General features: G+C 41.4%; 1 protein-coding gene across 4 annotated transcripts in view; it reads right to left on the reverse strand.

Annotated features, from left to right (window-relative positions):
* Positions 1-22245, reverse strand: part of SORCS3 (sortilin related VPS10 domain containing receptor 3) — a 307083-nt gene that overhangs the window by 85026 nt on the left and 199812 nt on the right. For all 4 annotated transcript variants that reach the window (XM_013174527.3, XM_067000505.1, XM_067000506.1 and 1 more), the window contains exon 6: positions 4151-4215. In XM_013174527.3, the coding sequence (XP_013029981.2) occupies positions 4151-4215 (65 nt within the window). The remainder of the gene's footprint in view (positions 1-4150; positions 4216-22245) is intronic.

The following is a 22245-nucleotide window of genomic DNA, read 5'->3' on the forward strand; positions in this document are numbered from 1 at the left end:
CATTTAGTAACTTGTTTATTTATTTTCATATATTTTTCAACACAAAACCTGCAGAAGAAAACATAGGCACAAAAAAAAAATGATCTTCAAACCTGCCTTTGGATATAAAACTAAGTTTAATTTTGAGTTTCCTCCTGATGTCCCACATAAAATGAAAAATAATTCCTGTTAAAACACATCCCTTTAAAAACACACAAAAAAAACACCCCTTTAAAACACAAAATTCCCTTTAAAAGTCAGGTAAAAATATGACAGGGTATAATAAACAGTAACATCTAAGCAAGAAAAAATGCCATGCAGCGTAACAAACCTTGATGTGGATATTTTGCAAGGCCAGAGGATCAGACTAGAGAAAAACGCAAACCAACAGTTTAAATTAGGATATTCCAAAACTCTGAGGATTTTTTTTTTTTTTTGCAAAGGCCAAAATTTCAAGGCCAGAAAGGCTGGTTTTCTTCAGCTGAATGGAAGCTGAAGATCAAAAGTCCAAAGTAGTAATCCCAGAAGACCCTACACAACTATCTTCTAAAATCATCAGCATCTCCTTTTTAATATTTAAATTCCCAGAACATCTCACATTTTTCTGTAAGTCAAATGGGGAACTGCCCCTGCGTTATCTGCCCAGCACTCAGCTCATATATGAGTATGACTGAAAGCAAGAAACAATCCCAAGTTCCTGTCCAAGGATGCTCCCCAGAGGGGCAGGTGGCTTGCGCCCAAGCTGTGCAGCCCTATGAAGCCTTGCTTACTTTTCACTGGGAGATGCATGCCTTAAGAGAAGTTGGCTTCGATCTGGGGATTATTTCCAGTTTATATAATGTCTCGGACTACAGCAGAACTAGTCTTTTTCATTCTTTTTGTTTGTTTTTCTTTTCACTGCAAAAAGAGTTGAGAAGTGCCCCCTATTTCCTAGCTGGCCTCAAAAACTTCTTGTGCTTATAACCTAACATCCAGCTATTTTCTCAGCCCATCCGTGAACGTGGCAATATGGACACCAAGCAGCCTGAAGGTTTTGCTGCAGCTCCAATCCCAACATCCATGCCTCCCCACAAACCCTTCTGACAAATTTATTTCATTTAGGATTATGGAGTGGCTTTCCCAGAGGCATATCCATTTTCCAGTTGAGGCGCTCAAAACACCTCCCCATTGTTAATTAACATGGTCACCCACACTGAGAATTTGGAGTGTGTTATTATTCACCAGGAATTAGTTACCGTTATCTTGTTTTATCTTTCAGGTAAGGTTTGTCTTTCTTTTTAATTTACTGTTTCTCTGTAATTAAAATATTGTTTATTGTATCATACCTGTGAGTGAGGAGATTATCTCACTGAACACCATGAAGTTTAATATATCTTTCCTAGGAGCACTTGTGGGTGCTTGTGTCCATGTATTAGCTCCCTTGCATTCAGCCCCATCCTTCCCGCTATTACACCCAGGCAGAAGGTACAGTGCCCAAGGCTCCTACATGTTTTTATAATTTAGAAACGCAAGCCTAGATTATTATTCAGCTACAATAGCTCTGCCAAGATGTTGAAAAAAAAAAGTGAAAATTTTCATCTGCTGTAAAAGACAGGAACAGCTTGAGATCAGCTAGGCGCTGGAATTCACAGCATCTTGCAAATATTCAGAGAGACAATGTACTGGGGTAGATTATGTTTGAAGACCACTCCTAATGACCAGACAGACAATACCCATGGAGCAAGATGTCTCAAAGGACATACAACAGAAGAGTGAACAGGACTTCCACCCCCCAGCTCCATGAGTTTATTGATAGCCCTGATTCATTTATGGATGAATGATACTCTAGCGTGTCCCGCCACCTGTTTGTTCCCAGCCATGCAATGTATTTATGTATTTTAGGCTCCAGTGTCTGAATCAGTATTAGATCAGTCCTTGGATCCCATGAGTAATTACTGTTAAAGAAGAAGAAGAAAAAAAAAAAAGAAAAAAAAAAAACAGAAATTAAAAGAATTAAAAGAAAGAAAAAAAAAAACAAAGAAAAAGAAAAACCATCAAGTTCAGGATTCTAATCCCAAATACCACACACCAAAGACAAATGCCCCTCTAGAAGAATCGTGTACTTTTAAAATGGTCAGGGGCATTGAAGACAGGGATTCTAGTTCTTGACTAGAGCCAAGCAATGGGAATACTCAAATCTCTGTCTCTTAATGCATCAGGTAAATGCCTGAGCCACCAGACTGACCTGAGAGGCATCATAAAAGCCTCCTTTTCCTCCTGCCAACCACTGAGGGAAAACTTTAGTCACAAACTTTCCAGCCAAGAGGAGATAATTGCAGGGACCCATTTTCCAGCAGGTCTAAGTGCCTCAGCCACTTCAGTGAGAGCATGAAGGACCATTTTTGCTATGGAGCCGGCCAGAAGGAAAGTTCAGCCTGCCCTTCCTAGGCACACAGAGCTGTACCATTTCACACCAGGTGAGCCTATAGCTCTGAGGCAGTCAATGTTTTATAACACAAGCTAACATCATTTTTAAGCCTTAAAAACTCTAATTGGAGCAATATGGTTCTTCTGTGCTGTGTTTGGCTGGGAGATGAGTCCTTTTGGAGCTGTCCCCCAGCAGGACACCCCAGCAGGGCCAGCACAGCCCACTGGGTCCCGCCTGCTGGGACGATGCTTTGCAACGGGCCTGTTTTGCTGACACTGCTGTTCAAGCCTGACTTTCAGGGAAACCCTCAATAACATCAACAGCCAATTCCAAAATGATGAATTTATATGTTGAAACAAGACCGAACAGAAGCCCCCCCAAGCAAACAGGGCCCAAAGGAAAAGAGAGCTGTCTGTGAACAGGGGAGACATCTTTCAAATGAAGCATCTACATCCTTGACACATCCAGTATTCAAATAGCTGGGTGAGCAAGTGTAAACTTAGTTTGAAAACAACCCTCATCAGCAGTTTGTTTGCCTACTTACTTACTTCTTTACTTGTTTTTTGCCACTTCTCCTAGAATCTCTACAACAGCATATGCAGTTGCAAAGACACTGAAGAAGCCTCCCTACCTTGCCCACCCACCTGCCAGCCTGTTTTGCTCTTTCCCTGTATTCAACAAACAGCTGTCACTCCTGAGCTTTTATTGCCTGGTTATTTATTCAGCTGCCATCACTAAATAGCAGTGGGAGGCCAATGAATGATTTTAGAAGATCCACAGCCTCAGAGAAGTCACCCTGATAGACAGAAGCTCGTTCACACAGCATCTGGCCTACACAGCACTTGACTAAAGCAAAAAAGTTTGCAACCAGCAAAAATAAAGTCTTTTCCCCTTAGAAATCCTCTACAACCTGAGTCTTATGCTGCTTTTCTACGCTGTCCCTGTAGCATAAAAGGGATACATCCCACAGGTGTGTAGCATTGAGCTGGAGTAATGCTGGCTTCACCCCCAGAAAGAGATGCATTAACATGCTAAAAATCCTGTAAGAAATAACTAAAGCACTGTAGAGAGAGTGGTGGAGAAAATCAGTTTCCTAATACACATTGTTTTTGCTGGAGGTTTGTTACAGAGAAATCTGTTCTATTGAAAATGTGGCTAGATTCATTTCAGTGAGGGGTTAAGATTTTGTTTTGTTTTTCCTATTTCTTACTTCAGATCCAGGCGTCTCTTCAAGGCATGCAACATTTTGGTATGGAGGACCTATTCACACATCCTAGGCAAAACTGAAAAATCCTTTCAAAATGAGTCAAAGAGTCCGTGGGGCATAGAGACATTCTGGCCAGAGAAGTCTGACCGTAAGCAATTTCTCAGATTCCTAGGAAGAACTTAGCTGTTTTGAACACCTCTGGAAATGTATGGAGGCTGTACTGCACAGCGATGGCAACTCAGCTCTTCATGATTCATACATGAATCACGTAAAATACGTGATATCGAAAAAAAGTTAAATAGTGAACAGAATAGACTGCTCTGTAGCTCAACAGATCGTGCTTCTGCCCATCCTCTCCACAGACAGAAGCCCTGCAGCCTCTGAATTCTCCCCCAGGGTTGAAGGATAAAAATATGTCTCACATCAAACCCCATGACCCACATTTTTCCTATCAATTAAAATGTAAATGGGGAGACAAAATGAGCAAAGTGAATTTCAATTCCCATTCCATTCTTGACTCAAACTACACTTTTTCAGCATTGGCTCCAGGCACTCACGTCCATCAGCTGTCCGGGCTTCCATGTGTACAAGGTCTGGTTCTTTATCCAAACCCGCCACTGACCTAGGGGGAAGAGAGAAAAAAACAGAAAAGACAATATCAGGTGAGGTAAAAGGCTGCAGTCAGATGGACAAAGAGTGAGGAAAAGCAAAACCAGTTCAACCCTGTGACACTGTGCATGTAGGTCCCTACCTCCTACCCTCTTCGTTGTCTCTTCTATGTTCCTATGCAGCCTGCTCCCAGGGACTATGTGCTGGCCTATAAACTACCCTTCCAGCTGCTGGTGAATGAGCCAACCTGTCCCTTGTCTCCAAGATCAAGAATACAGCAACCATTCTTGTGGTGGCAAAGCTAGCTGGTTCCAAGATCCATCAAAACCAGAGCTCTGTTTTCACGCTGCAAGAAAGGTGAGGACAGCAGCCACATGCTTATAAACAGAAAATTAAAAAGGGTTTTTACTCAGCTGAATAATTAGGCAAGATCTGTTCCTGGTTTGCTGTGCAATCTTGCTACCATTTATCTCACAGAATCACAGAATTGCCTACATTGGAAGAGACCTCCAAGATCACCTAGTCCAACCTCTGACCTAACACTAACAAGTCCTCCACTAAACCATATCACTAAGTTCAACATCTAAACGTCTTTTAAAGACCTCCAGGGATGGTGACTCCACCACTTCCCTGGGCAGCCCATTCCAATGCCTAACAACCCTTTCAGTAAAGAAGTTCTTCCTAACATCCAACCTAAACCTCCCCTGGCGCAACTTTAGCCCATTGCCCCTCATCCTGTCACCAGGCATGTGTGAGAATAGACCAACCCCCACCTCGCTACAGCCTCCTTTAAGGTACCTATAGAGAGCGATAAGGTTGCCCCTGAGCCTCCTCTTCTCCAGGCTCTCAGTTTCCCTGTTTTCAATGGATGTACATATGCATGGTAAAGTTCAGATAAAGAAATGTAAGACATTATTCATCATTTGCCCTTCAAAATTATGAAACAAGGCATGAACTTCTCTAAACCCACTGGCTGAAACCCAAGCACCTCAAAGCAAATCTTCATGTGTGTTTTTTTTTAATTTATTTTACTCCCTAAAAATGTTTTGCAAGGTACACTAGAAAGACAATTTTCCTCTTGGTAGAGGGAAAGTCAAGCCCAGAACAGAAATGTTATTCTTAGTGTACTGGCTGATAAGAATCACTGGGAGATGAACATTTATTCCTAGCAATGGCTGGCAGGGCGAAAAAATATCCATAGATGTCCACGTGATTTATGGAGCTGCTTCTCCCAAGTTAACTAAAGGGTTAGATTAAAAAGGGACAACGACAAAAATCAGTTTCTAATTTGGTGGAAGCTGAATTTGATACAGTAGATTGTAAATAATAGATTCCCTCTGAGCCAGCCAACGTTCACAATTCCCTAATGTTCTGAAACATTTTTATCACAACCTTTTGCTGCTTTAATCCTTGGGGCATCAACAGCTAAAACATTTCAAAAAGGAAAAAAAAAGAACATACCAAATACAGATGCTCTGATATATTTTTGTGGAGCTGAAAAAGCGATTGAAGCAACAACAAACACACGTATGTGCCAGGGTTCAGCTAAGATCAGCCAGTGCTGCAAATGCCAAAACAGCTCAGTATGACCCAGAGTGGAGGTACCCGAAATTGGCTCTGCTCATTAACTTAGAGCATCGCTTCAATCGCAAGCCTACTCACAACACACCGTGAACCGTAGCAAAAAACAACACAGCAAAACAAAGCCGTGCAGGCAGAGCTTTCATCATTTCCACTCCTGGTGAGAAATAGTCTGTTCCCTAATCACTACCATCAGTTTCAGGGTGATGCCACAAAGAAGATAGCACTGTGCGTTATCAGAAAGGATGCCAGGATGGGCCAGAGTCCCTGTGACCATGCAATTATCAGTGTCAAATCTTCTGAAAGATCCGGGTAGTGTTAAAAGTGACAGTAGGACTGATAGGAAATCCCTTAAAATGTCAGTGGAAAACACTACAGAGTGCAGCATCATTATTTCCCAGTACATAGGAAGAGCACATCTTTCCAGTCCATAGCAAAATCGTTCTGCTTTTTTCCACAATGAGCCATAAACGCTGTTCTCAGCTGTTCAGCGATCGTGACTCTCACTTGTGACTCACCAAACGGGACAGAGGAACGTGCTTTCCATGCATTATAACTTTATAAAAGGGACCGGCAATTTCAGCACTTTTTGGCAGAGGTCGGGAACACTTTAGGAATCCACCCCACAGCCCTTACCAGCAGGCTTTCTATTAAATCCAGCCATCGCTCTAGAGGTTGCACTCGCCAGATTTCCTTCTCAAAGCCAGACACTAGACTTTTGCACAGAGCCATTGGCCGTGTTGGCAATGCCAATGTCACCCACTCCCCCTCCAGGCAGAGGGGGCACTGTGCCTCCCCCACAGCAAAGAGGCAAGCCCAGAAAGGAAGCATCAATATGAGGGCTGCCACAATGCTATCCATCTTAAAAGGGACTGAAATTAGTCGAATCTATGCATTTCCAGATAAAAGCCAGAATACTTATTACCGTTGTGTGTTTGCATACACAGCTCTGTGGATCCATTCCACTTATAATTCCCATTATGTGAGCACACGAGACAGGAGTCTCCCGGAACATGTCAGTCTAGCTTGAATTTCCTTCCCAGTGCCATCTACTTGTTTCCTTAATTAGTTTTGACAAGCCTGATGGTTCTTTTCAGAACAAGGACGACTTCAAAAGGACCGGCATACAGCATCCCCCAGTACTTCTCTGCTCAGTGAATGCCGTACTTCAAGTGGAAAAGCTCACAAAGCAATCTCCTGCAGCCCAAAAGCAAAACAAGCTCCTGTTATCCACAGACAGATAACAACCCTGTAAAGTAATTCATGGGTCATCCTTCCTTCTCCCAAACCTAGTTGTTCTCTTCTATCAAAGCCTCTGACTGAAAACAAATCCCCACTCAGCGCTGTTTCTTCATGCCTCCCCTCGAGTCTGTTCCCACTGGCAGAGACAATGGCTTTGCTTTGCAGTGCTTCTGACTCCTGAATACGGGTATTTTCAGTATACGGTCTCTCGTCGTTTGTCTGGAGAAGCTTTACGTGAAGAATGCAAAAAAGTTAGGCAGTGGAAAAAGCAAGATGTGAACACAGGTCCTGGAGCACACCTTCAAACACGCACACAGACTGTAAAGCTATTCCTTCATCCTTCGTGGTAACTTAGCTTGTCTTGAGAGCTCTTTACATCAACCTCTCAGGTCTGGCAATACAAGAAGGTAAACACAGAAGAAACCTTCACAGCCTTACATTTTCTCATCCTTTCTTCCTCTGTATGACATTTGGAGGATGCACTGCTCAAAACTATTTGAGCAACTTAAATATGATGAGGAGAGATGTCAGCATCCTGTGACTTACCTTTCCCTTGCATGTTCTGTACAACCAAGCAGAGCCCGCAGAGCAGGCTGGATGGGAAGGGGCTTCATTGCCCTCTGGCTGAAGAACAGCTCTCTTTCAAAGGAAAGAGTAGTTAACAACATTCAGAAGCATAAGCCCAGCTTGAAAACATTTTTTGTGCCTCATGGTCATACCTCAGACTCTAGGCACAGCTCAACTCTATTTTGCACATGCACAAACTCCAGATAGCAAAAACCAGATCAAGGCCCACAAAAGGCATCCATGTGTGTTGCTGTCCTGGCTGGCCCAGGGGGGAAAAAAAGGGCACACACTGTGACAAACCATGCTAAATCAAAACCCTCCACCATCCTTATTCATTTATCACCACCCAGATAAAAAATAAAAAATGCTGAGAAAAGAAGATGCAGCCAGAAGTGACAGAAAAGGTCATTTTTTCCTGCTGACATGTTCCCTGACTGCTGCAGAAGCAGTTTTTGAAATGGGGAGCCTGCAGCTAGTGTTGCAGCTGGCACAGGATCACTGGCCAATTAAGAATTCAAACGACCTCTGAATCCCATTAGGAAAGAAGCGATGGTTACTTTTTCTCTATCTTCTGTTGCTTTTCTTTTTTGTTCTCATGGTAGTTCTTTGATTTCACAAGATCTTTCCTCCTTTCTTTTCAGGTGAGGAGTCTCTGCTCTTGAAAGGTGAAGGACAGACAGGACCCTGGCAAAATTCTTACTTCTATCTTGAGGGCAGAGCATTGTGCATGGATGCATTTACTATGCTGTTCCAATAATATTTAATCTCTGACCTGGAGGGAGAGCAAGCAAGAAGGGCAAGGAAAACACAGTATTCTGCATTTTAAATAGATATTCCTAAAATGTTTCTAGGTAAGACACAATATAGTTCAAAATGAAAAATGCAAGCATATGCAAAGAAAAGAAAAAAGAAACGCACAAACTTTCAGTCTGGGTTACCTGCCCTACTGCACACGTCAGCTCACTGATTCTACTAACTCCACTGCCTTTCCCTGGAATTGGCCATTTTGCATTTTTTCCCCTGCACTTTCCAGACACCAGGCATTAATGATGAACAGCAGCATTGAGATTTAGCTACTCTAGCATCTTAGCTCAAAACTGCTGAGCAATTCAGACTGCCTGCTGTTGATCCCTGTTCCCTAAACCATCAACAGAGAATAAGAGATGTTCTAATCCTCCATCTCCTGGACCCATTCATTATGGGTGTGGAAGGGAGTTATCACTGGACCTCAGCAACATTTGAGTTGAGGGTATGTAATAAGGTCAAAAATCAGGTCACAGGGTTCAGGCTTGGTCACAGGGTTCAACTTGGTCTGGGATCTGCTAGACTGAGCACTTTGCCGGGGGTATGCCTTGCAGTCAAGATGGCATTCAGCAGCTCTGGCATTGAAAATAAAAACAAAACTTTTAAAACAGATTGAGACTTCCCCAAGATGCCAACTTAGAAACTCATTTTGCAGGTTGGGACGTCAGACTGAAGGTAATTGTGACTGCTCACACAAAGAGACAGAGGAAACAGATGGAGACTACTTAGCAGGATGTTGTGCCATAGATAAGGACTGGAAATAGGAAGGAACAAGTCACATTTATTGTGGAATAATACGTAAAGGGGGGAAAACACATCTTCTTGCTGTAGGCAGTTACAATTAAATTAGTGGATGTTGCCAATTAGCCTGTTGCAATTTTAATTGTAGCCTATCCCAGAAGTGAATAAACACTTCTGGATAGTACCAGACAAGCAGTGCATGTGACTAACTCATCCGAGCAACAAAAGGGCCATGTCTATATGGGCAGTCTGTATGGGAAACTGATCCAGACAATTCCTGTTCAACTGATGTGGATCTTCTCACACAGTTTCCTTGCTGAATTACACATTCCTTTTCAACGTGGGCCAAAGGCTAACAGACTGCCTTCTCCATCACGTTGCCTCAGTATCAATAACTGGAGTTGCCTTCGGGCGATCAAGTGGATTCTGTGTTTTCCTTATATTTGCTGGAGCCAAGCCTTAAACTCGATCCCATCAGGCACTGGCTGTGCACACGTAACAGCCAATGCGCACACAAACCACATACACTTCAGGCTTACAACACGTCATAAAGTACTACGGCTGGGGAAAACTATATATATATAGTTGTGGAAATAGTGTATTTATTAAACACATAAATATGGCATCATTCCCTGTGGCTAAACAGGGGAGATGTTGCTGGATGGGGTAGGATGTGATGAGGTCTCTGAAGAGTAATGGATAAAACACCTCTTTGCACAGTATAATTGAAACACAGCTTAGAAAAAAAATAATCTGTGCAGGAAGGCACTGTAAGAAAGTGTCTTTGCCAGGTCCCCGGAGCTTTCTACTTCTTTCCCAGTGCTAATTTCTATGGTGCTACAATTCTGGACATCAGCAAAAGTAATTGTTGCAAGACTTAGCTTGCTAGATAAGGCAAAAACATTTGCCAAGTACTTTTTCTCATCTAATTTCTTTCCAACAAAGCCAATGCTTTGTAAAAAGGACCCAGTGAATTTTGAGGAGGTGTTCTGCCTCCTCCTATCAAAGCAAACAAACTTATGAAAACACACATACAAGCTGTGGACACACATGTACATACATTTACCTGACTAACTGTATCCCATCCCCACTACCTGCTGGATACCTGAATTAATATCCTGCAGACTCATAGTGAATTAGAGGTCCCAGAACTACAAAGTTGCTACAAGTATCATAGACATAGAGGAGAGAGGCCTAAGTCAATTCATTCATCGAGGGAAAGGCTGATATTTAGACTCAACCACCTTACAGATCAGCAGAGAAGCCACACGACAGCAGTCTCTGCTGCACACAAACATTTTTTTCCTCTTCTAATTGAATAAAAGAAGGTGACTCTTTATATCTCAGAAATTAACAGCAATGGGAAAGAAATGTCACTGAATCTTTAAAGGATATTTGTCAGCTGAACAAAGCTGCTGTTGATTTACATTTTTCTTTACCCCATATGCTAATACCAAAACCAAAGTACCTTACCTATACTATGTAAGGTACCTCTTGTTTTACCCATACCGTGAATCCCAATACACCTAAGTGAAGTTTTGTGAAAAAAACACTGAAAAATATGTGGGCAGAAGGGTAAAGAAGCTCACTCACAGACCTGTTTGAAAGTACCAGCAGCACAGGCAAGGCATATGCTGGAGGTGGCATCCTAATTTCCCAGTGCTGCCTGAAATAACTTCTCCTGGGGCCTGAGCCTCGTGCAGGGAGCAGATCTGTCAGCTATGTCAAACCAGCACTCGTAGTGGGTACGTACCCAGGTGCAGTCACAGTCCTGCTGCTTACTTTCAAACTAAATAAGCTACTTCCATGCAGCCTGCTGCTCCTGCCTCATCTTGGTACACCTGAACCTTGATGTGTAAAAGCAGTCCTGAAGGTTTCTCCTGAGAAATAAAAGCTCAAGGATCAAAACATGGTGGAAGTAATGAAGCATCAGCTCATCCAGCTAAGATGTTATTGTCTTAAAGATGTCTCAAAGATTCAGCACGATATACTATCAGCCTTGTCCCATGTGCATCTAACACAGAGACTTACTTTGAGGAAAGCACTCCTAAAAAGTAGAGAGGATATTTACCTGTCATTACAAGTCTGCAAACTTTATGGTGGACAAATTGGAAACATTTTCCAATGGAAGGATTTGATTCTGTTTTGTTTTCTGAAGGACAGGACACTTTTTAGAGAATTCGTTTTTCCAATATTTTGATTTCAAGTCCTTCAAGGAAATAAGAATAAAAATTAATTTTTGGAAATACTAAAAAATGACGTATTTTTAGCTTTCTTCTTTCTCACCCCTTTTTTCCCTCATCATCCTTCTTTATTTGGAATAGGAAGGGAAAAAATACTGAAAAATATTATTGGAAGGGGAAAACCAAAACACAGAGATTATCTTGTACAGAATCCATTTTGGAGATCAAAATCTAAGGAAATCTAAGGGGTGGTGGTGTTTATTGTTATTTGCAGCTTTTTGGAAAAAAAAATAAATCAGGGAAATTACATTTTCTAGCCAGCTGTGCTTTGCACAAATCTGTGAAAGGCAAGCACAGAGTTTTGGTTTCGGTTCCCAGACTGATCACTGACATACCGAGTGACTTTCAGCTCTTTCCCTGCATTTGATTTAAAATTAGTTTAGTGTCTACTATATTAAGAAGCCCAGTTAATTAATGTTTGCCCAGTGCTTGGCTATCTTCCTTTGTAAGTCACGTGGATGGGGAATTGCTATAGATTATTGCTTTGGTTTTTCAGGAAACATGAATCAACCATGTTTCGGCCCAACTTAGAAAAGCAAAGCACATGCTCAAAGAAACCATCAGCTCAGCCTGCCAGTCCTGCAGTCAAGGACCTGGCTGGAGTTGCTGCTTCTCTCCATGGAAGGCAATGGTTAGAAGACTCACTGCTCTCAGTTTGTCTCCTAGCAAAAGTATCTTAAACATGATCTGCTCAAGCAATGTGTTACACCAGAATAAGGATTCTGAGTTCACTGTGTGTTTAATTCCCCTCATTTGTATGAACACTTTCTTACAGCAAATATAACATGCCTGAAATGCTAAGGCTCAGTGATTCAGTTATTAACACTGTATTCTAAGGCAGAATACAGTGCCTCTGAAAAGCTTCGGAGTGAGAGCATCATTTAATAAATGAATGCAGCAGTAGGTGAATAAAAATAAAACTTAAATTGTCCAAAGAGGGGATGCCAGCATGAAACTTGGCACAGACAGAATGTATAGGGTATGCTGATGAGCTCCATATGCCTACGGGCATTGTACATTGTATTAATTAAGGAAGGATGAGTCTTCACATTCCCTGTTGCAGAATATTGCAGAGAATCACCCTGGGATAACATCTAACATTCTGGAAATAAATTTGCCATTCAGTTTATACATTTTGGAGAAAGGCGCTGTGAAAAACTATTTCCATCACAAACCTTTTCTGACTGTTGTTTCACTGCATTTCAGATGCTAACCAGAAGAGAACAAATGGCTTGTTTCATTCTTTGACTTTTTACTATCAGTCATGAAAGGCAGAGAAGAGGAGGGAGAGGTGGGGCAGGAGCGGAAAGACAGAGGAGGAGAATAAAATACTCTGTTCTGGACCAGCAAGCATAAATGCATCAACGTAGCTCCTTGCCCCCAAAAATCACACTCAATTAGCTGCTGAGAGAGATAAACTCATTTGTCTCAACATTCACAAGAGGAGAAGACAAAGAAGCAGGAAACAAAAAGCATTCTTGCAGCAGACATCTGCAAAGCCGGGCTCTGTCTGCAGAAACAGTCTGTGTGGCTATGACGGGTGAAAGCAAACCTAACAGGAGTTCTGTACATGTCTTGTGATGAGATAGGTTTGTACTCAAAACAAAGGTAACCGCAGAGACAGCACAGAGAGGAGAGAAATAAAATGGGCAAGGCCACTTGCAGGTCTCTCCATCAGTGGAAGAATGACTCTGTAGGAGGAGAGACCTGAGACACCACAGAGCTTTCGTGGGTTCATTTGCTCCAAGTTAGAGGGATGCTCCATCATACCAGGGGGCTGAGTACTAGATGGGCTCCCAGCTCTTCACAACAGCAGAGTTCCCACGTGTCCCCATCGCCAAAGCATTACCCTTTTCAGGTAAGAAATCTCATGGTCGAATGCTGCAACAGGAGTTTGTGCTACCCACATGCCAAGAAGCAAAGATGTATGGCCAAGCTCTAGGTGAATCAAGAGCTTCTCTTTGTCGGGTTCTTAATCTGTTGTTATGGATGAGCAATAAAGGGAAAGAAAAGTACAAGGCCAAATGAAAAGTAATACTCTGCTGGTTTCTAGCCTCAAGGTAAATTCCAAAGTGTCAACGCATTGTTCAAATCTAATGATTTGTAGAAAGAAAACAAATTCTGGAGAAACTACAGCAGATCCAGAAATGGCTTTAGGGAGTCACTATTACAGATTGCCCTTAAAATCAATATTATAATGGAACATGTCTCCTTCCCTCAAAGATTTTCAATCAAAACCTGAAAACCAAAAATATTGTGAGAGCAAAACTTAAGAATTTTTCTGTACCCTTTGGCCAAAAACCTGGCAGGGTTTTTTGGTTTGTTTTCCTTTGATTTAAAAAAAAAAAAAAAAAAAAGAAAGATATTCTCATGTGAGAGAAAACCCAGATCTACTTCAATCAGCTCTGAAGTCTACTGGTATTATTCATTACTTCCTCAAGTCCTTGCTGACAGTCACAGGTCAGTATCTTTCTCTTAAACTCAGCTGCAGAAATTCTGATATTTCACTAAACATGGAGATGTGTCTACATCCCATTTTTATTGTCTTCTGCCCAGTGGAGAACAATTATCCATGAGGTAATTACAGAGCTACGATAACCACTGCTATCTTCTATTCCAATTAGATTGCTACAAATATGCAAGTTAAACAGCCTCACTCACTGCCTTCTCGTCCTTGTTCTGTATATGATCAGCAAGAAACAAGTTACTGAATCAACATTATTTAAAAGAACCTGTAGTGCAGCTAATAAGATCCTGCTTCCCGCTCTTAGGTTGTGATGTAGCTTCGTGCTCACTATGCTTAACAATAGCAGAATTAAACTCATCTCATTCTACAGAGGAGGCTCAGGGGAACGCCAGGGAACGAAAGGATGGGAGTTTCAATTTCTTCTCTTGACGAGAATGAATTCTGCCTCATATAGCTGCTGATGAATTGTCGTTTTAAGAGAGTTTGTTAATTTCCAACAGGCAGAAGGCATAAAGAGAGACCTCCTTATCTTTAATGGATGTTATTGAGCAACACAAATGGCTCACGTTTAAATGAATGTGGAAACATCTTGTCTGTTTTGCCATGATAAGACTGTTCTTCCTGCACAGCATGGGTTCAGCTCCTTCTGTTAAATAAAACAACTGTTTTTGTTCAACTTAATGGCAGGCAAACTTCCAAAGGTTCGGAGGCTGAAGTCAGTTCAGAGAAATGAAATGGAATTTATCTGGGTCCTTCCTCGCTCTTCTTGAGAAAATTACCTGAAGAGCTTTGAGGTATGACTGAAATTCTAGTTTCAAGCAAAAATGGCCCCTAAGAGCATTGATGTACTTATTGACGATAAATTCTTCATTAGATTGCATCTTCCTCCAGTACAAGAATGCTTCCAGCCCCAGCTACTACAAAGAAACAGGATCTGTAAAATCTCACACCAAGGTGTGTCTCTGGAAATCCAAGTGGGACCATCTGGGATGAGATCTGGGGCAGTGGGTCCAGGAATGCTCCTCGGCTCCCTGATGTCAGCAGACGTTTTGCCACTGAATGAAATGGCTGAAAAGTTACATCCATAATCAAAGCAGGTGAAAAGATCATTCCTAATGTTCTCAGAACAGCGGTGGTTTTTAAAACAAATCCCACATGCTTTTCTGCCAGCCATCTGAAAGCCAGAGGGGTTCTCTCCTACAGTGAAAATGAGCCCATTTGCCCAGAAATGGGGAGATCAGTGTGGTACAAACCACAGGCCAAAACCTGACAGAAATAATACACAAAAAAAGTAAGACAATACTCCTTGCTAGCCAGAGAGCACAAAACATGATACTACTGGCAGCCTGGCAGCCTTGGTTTTGATTTGCTTTGCCAAACTACAACAGTATGGGAGATCACCACATGCCTCAGGGAGATGCGTTATTCAATATATTAATTAGAGGGCTGGCTTTCATCGCTGCTTCCTACAAAGTATCACAAAGAATTACTCTGTTATTGACAGACTGAAATTAATGTGTTTGAGTTCACATCTATTGGGAAGAGGAAGAACGAAGTCAGCCCATGCAGGCTGCATGAGCCTGCGGCACAGCATTTAGGCTTCTGATACTGCTCTGTGAAACATGGCCATGAAGTTGTCATCACATCTTATTCAGCGCCCTGTTGCATGAGAAGGAAACAGATCCTTCCAACGTTTGCTGTCCAGACTGATACGGTACTGGGGTCCACTTACCTAGGAGTAGCATAGAACAAATTCCTCCTTACACCTTTCTTGCAAAGTGGTTTATCTGATCTGCTCATTTTGGACACTTAGCCATGAGAGAGTGGGGAGAATTAGAAATTGATCCAGGATTTACAATGGGGAAATAAGAGAAGAGGCTGGTCCCCAGGGACACTAAGAAACCTAAGAGACCAAAGCAAAAGGCTTTTTGATAGCTGAAAGCCCTAACTGTACTATAATGAGATATTTTGCAGTAGGCGGCAAATTTAAAACCAATGAGCAGAAAAAAAAGGACACCCATAAAAAAAAAAAAGCAAGATGCAGTACAATAAAGTCATAAATATAGCTAGCATCCCAAATTGTACTGAAATCACACAAACTGCAAATTTTAAGTCAAATAGTATTTACATGAGGACATTCCCAGTTACTTTACTGGGGAAGGGGCAATTCCTCCTTCTCCATGAGTTGTCTTTGTAAAGAAAAGGGCAATTAGAAATAACAAATTTCTCAAAAGTAACTCATTCAAAACTTGCTTTCTCAGAGATGATCACACCACCTTTGAAAGAGCTCATTCTGGCTGCATTCTATCACAGCCAGAATTCCAGAGGTGCTACATGAATTCTAAGTCTGCTATCATGTGGCTCTCATCTTCTGGTTCATTTATTAGGTAATTCATGGGTTTTAAAAGTATTTTAAACTATTTCCCTTCACGATAGCACACATTCCTTGCAGCCAGTATGCTTTTCTCTTTTTTTTCTTGTTAAAACAGCCTTGAGCCCAGGGAACAGACAGCATAGTATCCACAAGTGACTTCACAAAAAAGTCAAGCATTTTCCTAGGAAAGTATGCAGTAAGGAGAGGAGCATCTCAAAACAGTAAAGTTGGGCAATGAGCATCCTTTAGGAGTTTTTCCAATGCATCAGCTACTGTTTAGAGGCTAAATTCACAGTACAAGAGACTAATTGTATCAAATTTCCTTTGAGGCTGTGCTCAAAAATGGGAAAGGTTGTCTGAGCATTACGCTAACCACAGGCACAAAGAGAACAGGTGGAGTCTACGGAGTCTCTATAGAGCAGTCCTGCAAGATCTCCCAGAGACAGAAACTGAAGGATTTTTTTCTTAGGGTCATTTAGGATCTTATGCTCTCTTAGATATCCATGAAATGTATCACAAAATCCTTGGAAGAACGTGTAGCAATCAACAGAGGACAAACTGTAAAGTTTAGGGGAAAAAATGTTCATAGACAGAAGTATAAAACTTCCAGAAGTTCTCAAACTTTGCTATCCATTCTTGTAAGCTACTGATCACAGTGATGAGGAAGTACTTTATAAGGTGTACTGGACTTCTAGTTTGGATATCACAGATCAGTATTTGCTCTGCATCACAAAATACAGATGTGAATGGGAATCGGGATCCCTTTATCCAGACACTTTGTTTCAGACTTCACTCTTCCTTTACTTCACAAGTTTATTCATATACTGAAATAAGGTTTTATTTAAAATTTAAAAACCACTTCAAAAACTGTGAAAAAAAATCAACCATGTCTGGATGTTTTGCGTTTGAGAGAAACATTTTGTTAATATTTACATGAATTCCTAAAATATTTGCATTGACTTGAAACTTCATAAATAAATAAAACTACTGTTTCAGCCAATAAAATATATCCAACTCTTTTATCCAAGTTCTACTTCTATCTCTGCCACTGAGTTACTGTGTAATCACAAGCTAGTCAGCTACAACCTAATATTTGGAAACATTAAATATCTATAGTGCCAACTGCATTAACTGTGGGCACACAAAATGAAAAGAAAATCACTAGCCTCACAGTTTCCCCATTTGCTCATCTTTTAAATGAAGATGAAAATAAAATTGGTCTTATTATCACCATGACGCTGTGATCTTTAATTAACTAATGTGGCCTAGCAAGGAAATCTTTCAATATATATCAGGACCTTTAAAGAAGGTCTCCTCTCTCCTGAACCATAATTACAGAGCTTGAGACTAGAATTTAAAAATTAACCTACCTAGTGCAGATAGTGGTTTGAACAGCACACTCCCAATTTATGCTAGCATTACCCTCTGGGAAAAAAACCTTTCCCACGTGTTCCCACCCACAGGACATGGGAAATGAGTCCCTTAACACAGGTAAATGAGTCATTAACCCACAGGAGCTTACAGCAGTGACAGGTCCCTGTTCAGTTGTCTATATGCAGTCTCTGTGAATAGCCACTGGCTATATGCCTCCATCATGCTATAGGTGGTGTTATCTGTGGCTGCCAAACCAGAATTATTTTTTATCCACACCTCCAAGTCCAGGATTCTTTTAATTCTGAAAAACTCTAATGCAGGATTACTTAATAGTCAATTTGACATTTACAAAACTATGTTTTCTTAACACTAAACTTGGCTGAAAAAACTCAGGCGATATTTCCCCAGCGCTATGCAATGACACCATCTGGTAGTTAATGATTAGTGGGATTTACAGGAGAGACAGGTACATATTTGGCTAACCATTTCATCACTGGCAAACAAGCCAAGTAAAGCTAACCTTAGCTGTACCCAAAGGTCACTTCTGGGACTGCTACTGAAACTGTCCATGTGGACTCAAATGGGCACTGGGATTCGGAAATATCAGTGCTGCCACAGAGATGAGGAATAAAAAGACACAAACCTCTGCCCACTTGCAGATCCAAACCTAGACTACAACCTTTTGAAACATTGAGGTAACTCCCTTACCTCCTGCTACATTACTCTCAGATATCCAAACCAGCCTCTGCCACAATCTTCATGAAATTCAAGCTGCAAATACATAGGAATACATTGGATACCTTTATTTCTGCTTCTATCCAAAGCACAACAAAAAGGATGGAAAGCCTTGCCTTCAAGAGACAAAATTTGCTGGCTTATGCCTCAAACAACTGCAGCAGAAAACCTGCAATTCCAAAGCACGGCCTAAGTGGAAGCACAGACACTTTCCTTCTCACACTTTCTAATCCCCAGATTTCAAAATGACTGGGGCTGACACTCACAGATACCAGAGGCACAGAAATCTGGTTGGTTATCACAGAAAGAGTGACAGGACAGGACGGCATGGATGGTGGCACCGTGTCTGCTCAGCAAACATAGGCAGGGCCTCCAAAGACAGATGGGCAGCATATGATATCTACATCTGATTAGCCAGAAAACACAGGTCACCTTGTGGAACTCCACATATTTAAAAATAAAGGCATAAGACAATAAAAGGACTTCACATGCCACAAAAGCATCTTTTGACTCTCTAGTGCCCCAGAGTATTTTTAACCCAGGCAAGGATACGCAGTGGTATCACAGTGTTTGACTACTTCATCCATTACACTCATCAAGGAAAAGAAATGCTCTCTGCTCCTGGTCTTACCTAGAGGTTAACAAGGCAAAGGCAGCTTGAGTCACCCAAGAGGACATGGAAAAGCTGTGGCCCAGGAAAGTACTGAACAAGGCTCAGCAACGCACCATTAACCGATTGTCTTTCCCACCTGTTTAGTCCTGTTGGCCCACAGACAGAAGCAGCAAAGTAACTGAAGAACTCAAAGGACTTGAATTGTCCCTATCTGAACAGCAGCAGGATTAGTCAGCACAGAACACACCATGTGTTTAACAGTCAAGGAAACTTCCCCAGCATCCCTACAGTACGAAGTATGGACTGTATTTTTTTTTTTATACCACTCCACACGTCAGCACAGGAGTCTAAGTTACAGTGAGAGAAAATGAGCCGGGCCCAGAGGCAACTGCAGAAATCTGTTTTAAATGAAAAGAACATTGAGTAGGTCTTTAACTGGAACCAGCACGGGTGCAAAGTTTGTTATCTTGAGTCATTTCATCGTGTGATGAGTGATCTGGGAATTTCTGCATCACATTAGCGTAAGCGCCTATTTCCAGCCTTAACAGGATCCTAAGTTATTAAAATCTCTGAGGCCAAGGCACGTGGGAACCAAATTTGGATGCCTGTACTCATATCAAGTAACACATTCTGTTCAAGTTCTGCCACTGCCATCGGTGGGTGTAGCTAACAAATGAATCACTACTACAGAAGTAGAGAACTCAATTTCTAGTTTTTATAGCTACAAATGGCCCAGATAAGAATCTCAGCACCAGCACAAATTTGAGCTGGATGCAGGAAGCGGTGAGAGATGTCCCACAAGCTGTGCTGCATGTGCTACCCATACGGGATGGGAACACAAAACTGCAACCCAGTGACTGGCACTGAAGTCTGGGACTAAGGAAAGAAGTTTAAAGTAAGAGCCAGGATAAAAAGCCACAGGGCAGTATTGCAACTTAGGACTTAGCTTTTGACCAGCAGGGAGCCATCTCAGGTGCAGCCTGACAGAACTACAGCAAAACGCACAGGGTGACTGCGTGTCCATGCCTACCAATGAGGTCTTGCTCACTACACTGAGTGAAAATTCACATTCCAACTTCACCACTTCTGATACAATTGTAATTTCCTCCTGGCCTTAAAGTCTCTGTATCTGAGCTCTCTCAGTGAAAGCATAATTATTTGGAAAGGTCTCAAAGAGAAAACTAAGACCTCTCGCTCTCAGGCTGGCTGATCGTGTGAACCAGGTGCGGATTTTGATCTTCACAGACCCATTCACGCAGTCTGAGAGATGAAAATCATGTTTGGAAGGAAAAAATCAGTAGACAGTACATAAGACCAGCTGCATTCGAATCAGAAGGCTGTCCCATTTGATAGAGAAGGTTTACCTGAGCCACTGCTAAAAAAACAACATAGAGCACCACAAATAAGCAACTCTGATTTTGGTATCTTCCTATCATTATTTCACCTTTCCTGCAAATTGTACTTAACAGGTTTGAGAATGTAGTATTTTATAGGATGATGGAGGCCACAGGGTAGTGGCTCTGAAACTTATAACTATATCTACTTTCTCCCTCTTCCATAGCCTAATAAATCATTAAATTTTAGAGGCTAAAGCGTTCTTCTTGCATTTCTTTTTCCATACACATCTTACAAGCCAGAGCTTGTAAGTCATCACAGTTTGCAGCTTTAAAAAAAAAAAAAAAAAAAAAAAATAAGAAAGGAAAAAGGAAAGAAATCAGACAGCTCCAGGGAGTTATTATGTTCCAAAATTTCAACATTTCTGACCCTTGCACTACGAATTGGTTCAAATCTGTCTCACTCTGGGAAAAACCTAATTCACTCTCTTGGAAAGTTTATTGTCAATGGGATTCTACTGTTTCTGAGTGGAAAAAAGAATTCTAGATCTATGCCGTATCAGTTTTAACTACAGAAGACTTTTATGTTTTCTAAGAGAAAGAGATAATTGAAACAGAGGCTTTATTCAACACAATGTTAAAAAGGAGCATTTAAACTATCCAGCCAAGAAGCGACTGCATGAAAAATGAGGTGATCTGTAGAAAATCTACCATTTTGGGTGTCTGATGGACAAACAGAAAATCTCCATTACATTAGCCATTATTTAAAGAAAAAAAAAAAAAAAGGCATCACTTTTAGAAAGAGACTCTGTTTTGTTCCCAGGTCAGCTCAGCCCTTGCACATTATCTTCCAAGAAAGCCACTCTTCTAAGTTCATCTATGCTATTTGAGGGGTAGGGTACAACTATGCCGTTGGAGATAAGCCAGCTATTCTACTCCACAGACGGATACACCTGAAGAGGGTTTACACTCACCTATGTCAAGTGCACCTAGGAAGGAAAGGTGAAATCAAAGGATTTCAGATGTCATGGTCAATCAACTACCTAGCACCAGAACCAGGAGAATACAACCGCTTTGCCTTCACTATGGAAATGTGAAACAGTGACATGGTCAGACAAGCTCCTAGACCTTTGATATATTTTGCATGTCTCTATGGCTTGTGAGCCTTACTGCTTCCTTCCCTAGATTTTCAAACATCTCCTTTCACAGTCCAAACTCCAAAGGCACAAAGAGGCAAAACTTCAGACTTGGTGCCAAAAAGCCATCTTTAAATATGGGAGTCTAAAGCTGTTTAGAGAGATTTGCAGAAGAACCTAGACAATTTGAAAATCCTGTGAGGTATCTTCTTCCATTGCAAGGTGTGGAAATATTGCACGTTCAATCTGTAGACATTTTGGTCTGGGTTCCAGCCATTTTTAATGACACACCAGAACTTCCACGAGGATTTGACTCTAAAATACATACACCATGCTTCACAATCAGAAAACATTTGTTAAATCACTCAAGTCCTGTTTATTTTTGACCCTTCAAAATAAGGGCTTCTGGTTCCTTAATAGCAGCATCTTCTTGACCTGAAGGACAAGGCACTTCTTTATCTATTCATAGTTAGTAACTATTCTGAAAATCAGGACTTCTACACAGACACACATTCACACACCAGTATCTAGCATACAGTACAATGTTAAAACTGATTTAAGTCCCATATCCTAGACTGAACTACAAAAGAATGTCACTGGTTTTTCTTCTCTCTCTTAAGTCAGTTCTTGAGCCTTCATCTGGTAGAAAAGTTTCCAAAGCAGCATCTGAAACGGAGGAGCCTGGAGACAGGAACTAAATTTATTAAATCTTCTGCTTTTAAGACATTCTCCCAGTTTTAGATACTGCCACTTGGGGAAGGAATGAAGTATAGTCACAAGGAAAATTTTCAGCAAACAGTTTGAACATCCTGGGCTCTCACCAGTTGGTAGG

Source organism: Anser cygnoides, chromosome 7, assembly GCF_040182565.1.
Source record: "Anser cygnoides isolate HZ-2024a breed goose chromosome 7, Taihu_goose_T2T_genome, whole genome shotgun sequence".
Classification (NCBI taxonomy): Eukaryota; Metazoa; Chordata; class Aves; order Anseriformes; family Anatidae; genus Anser; species Anser cygnoides.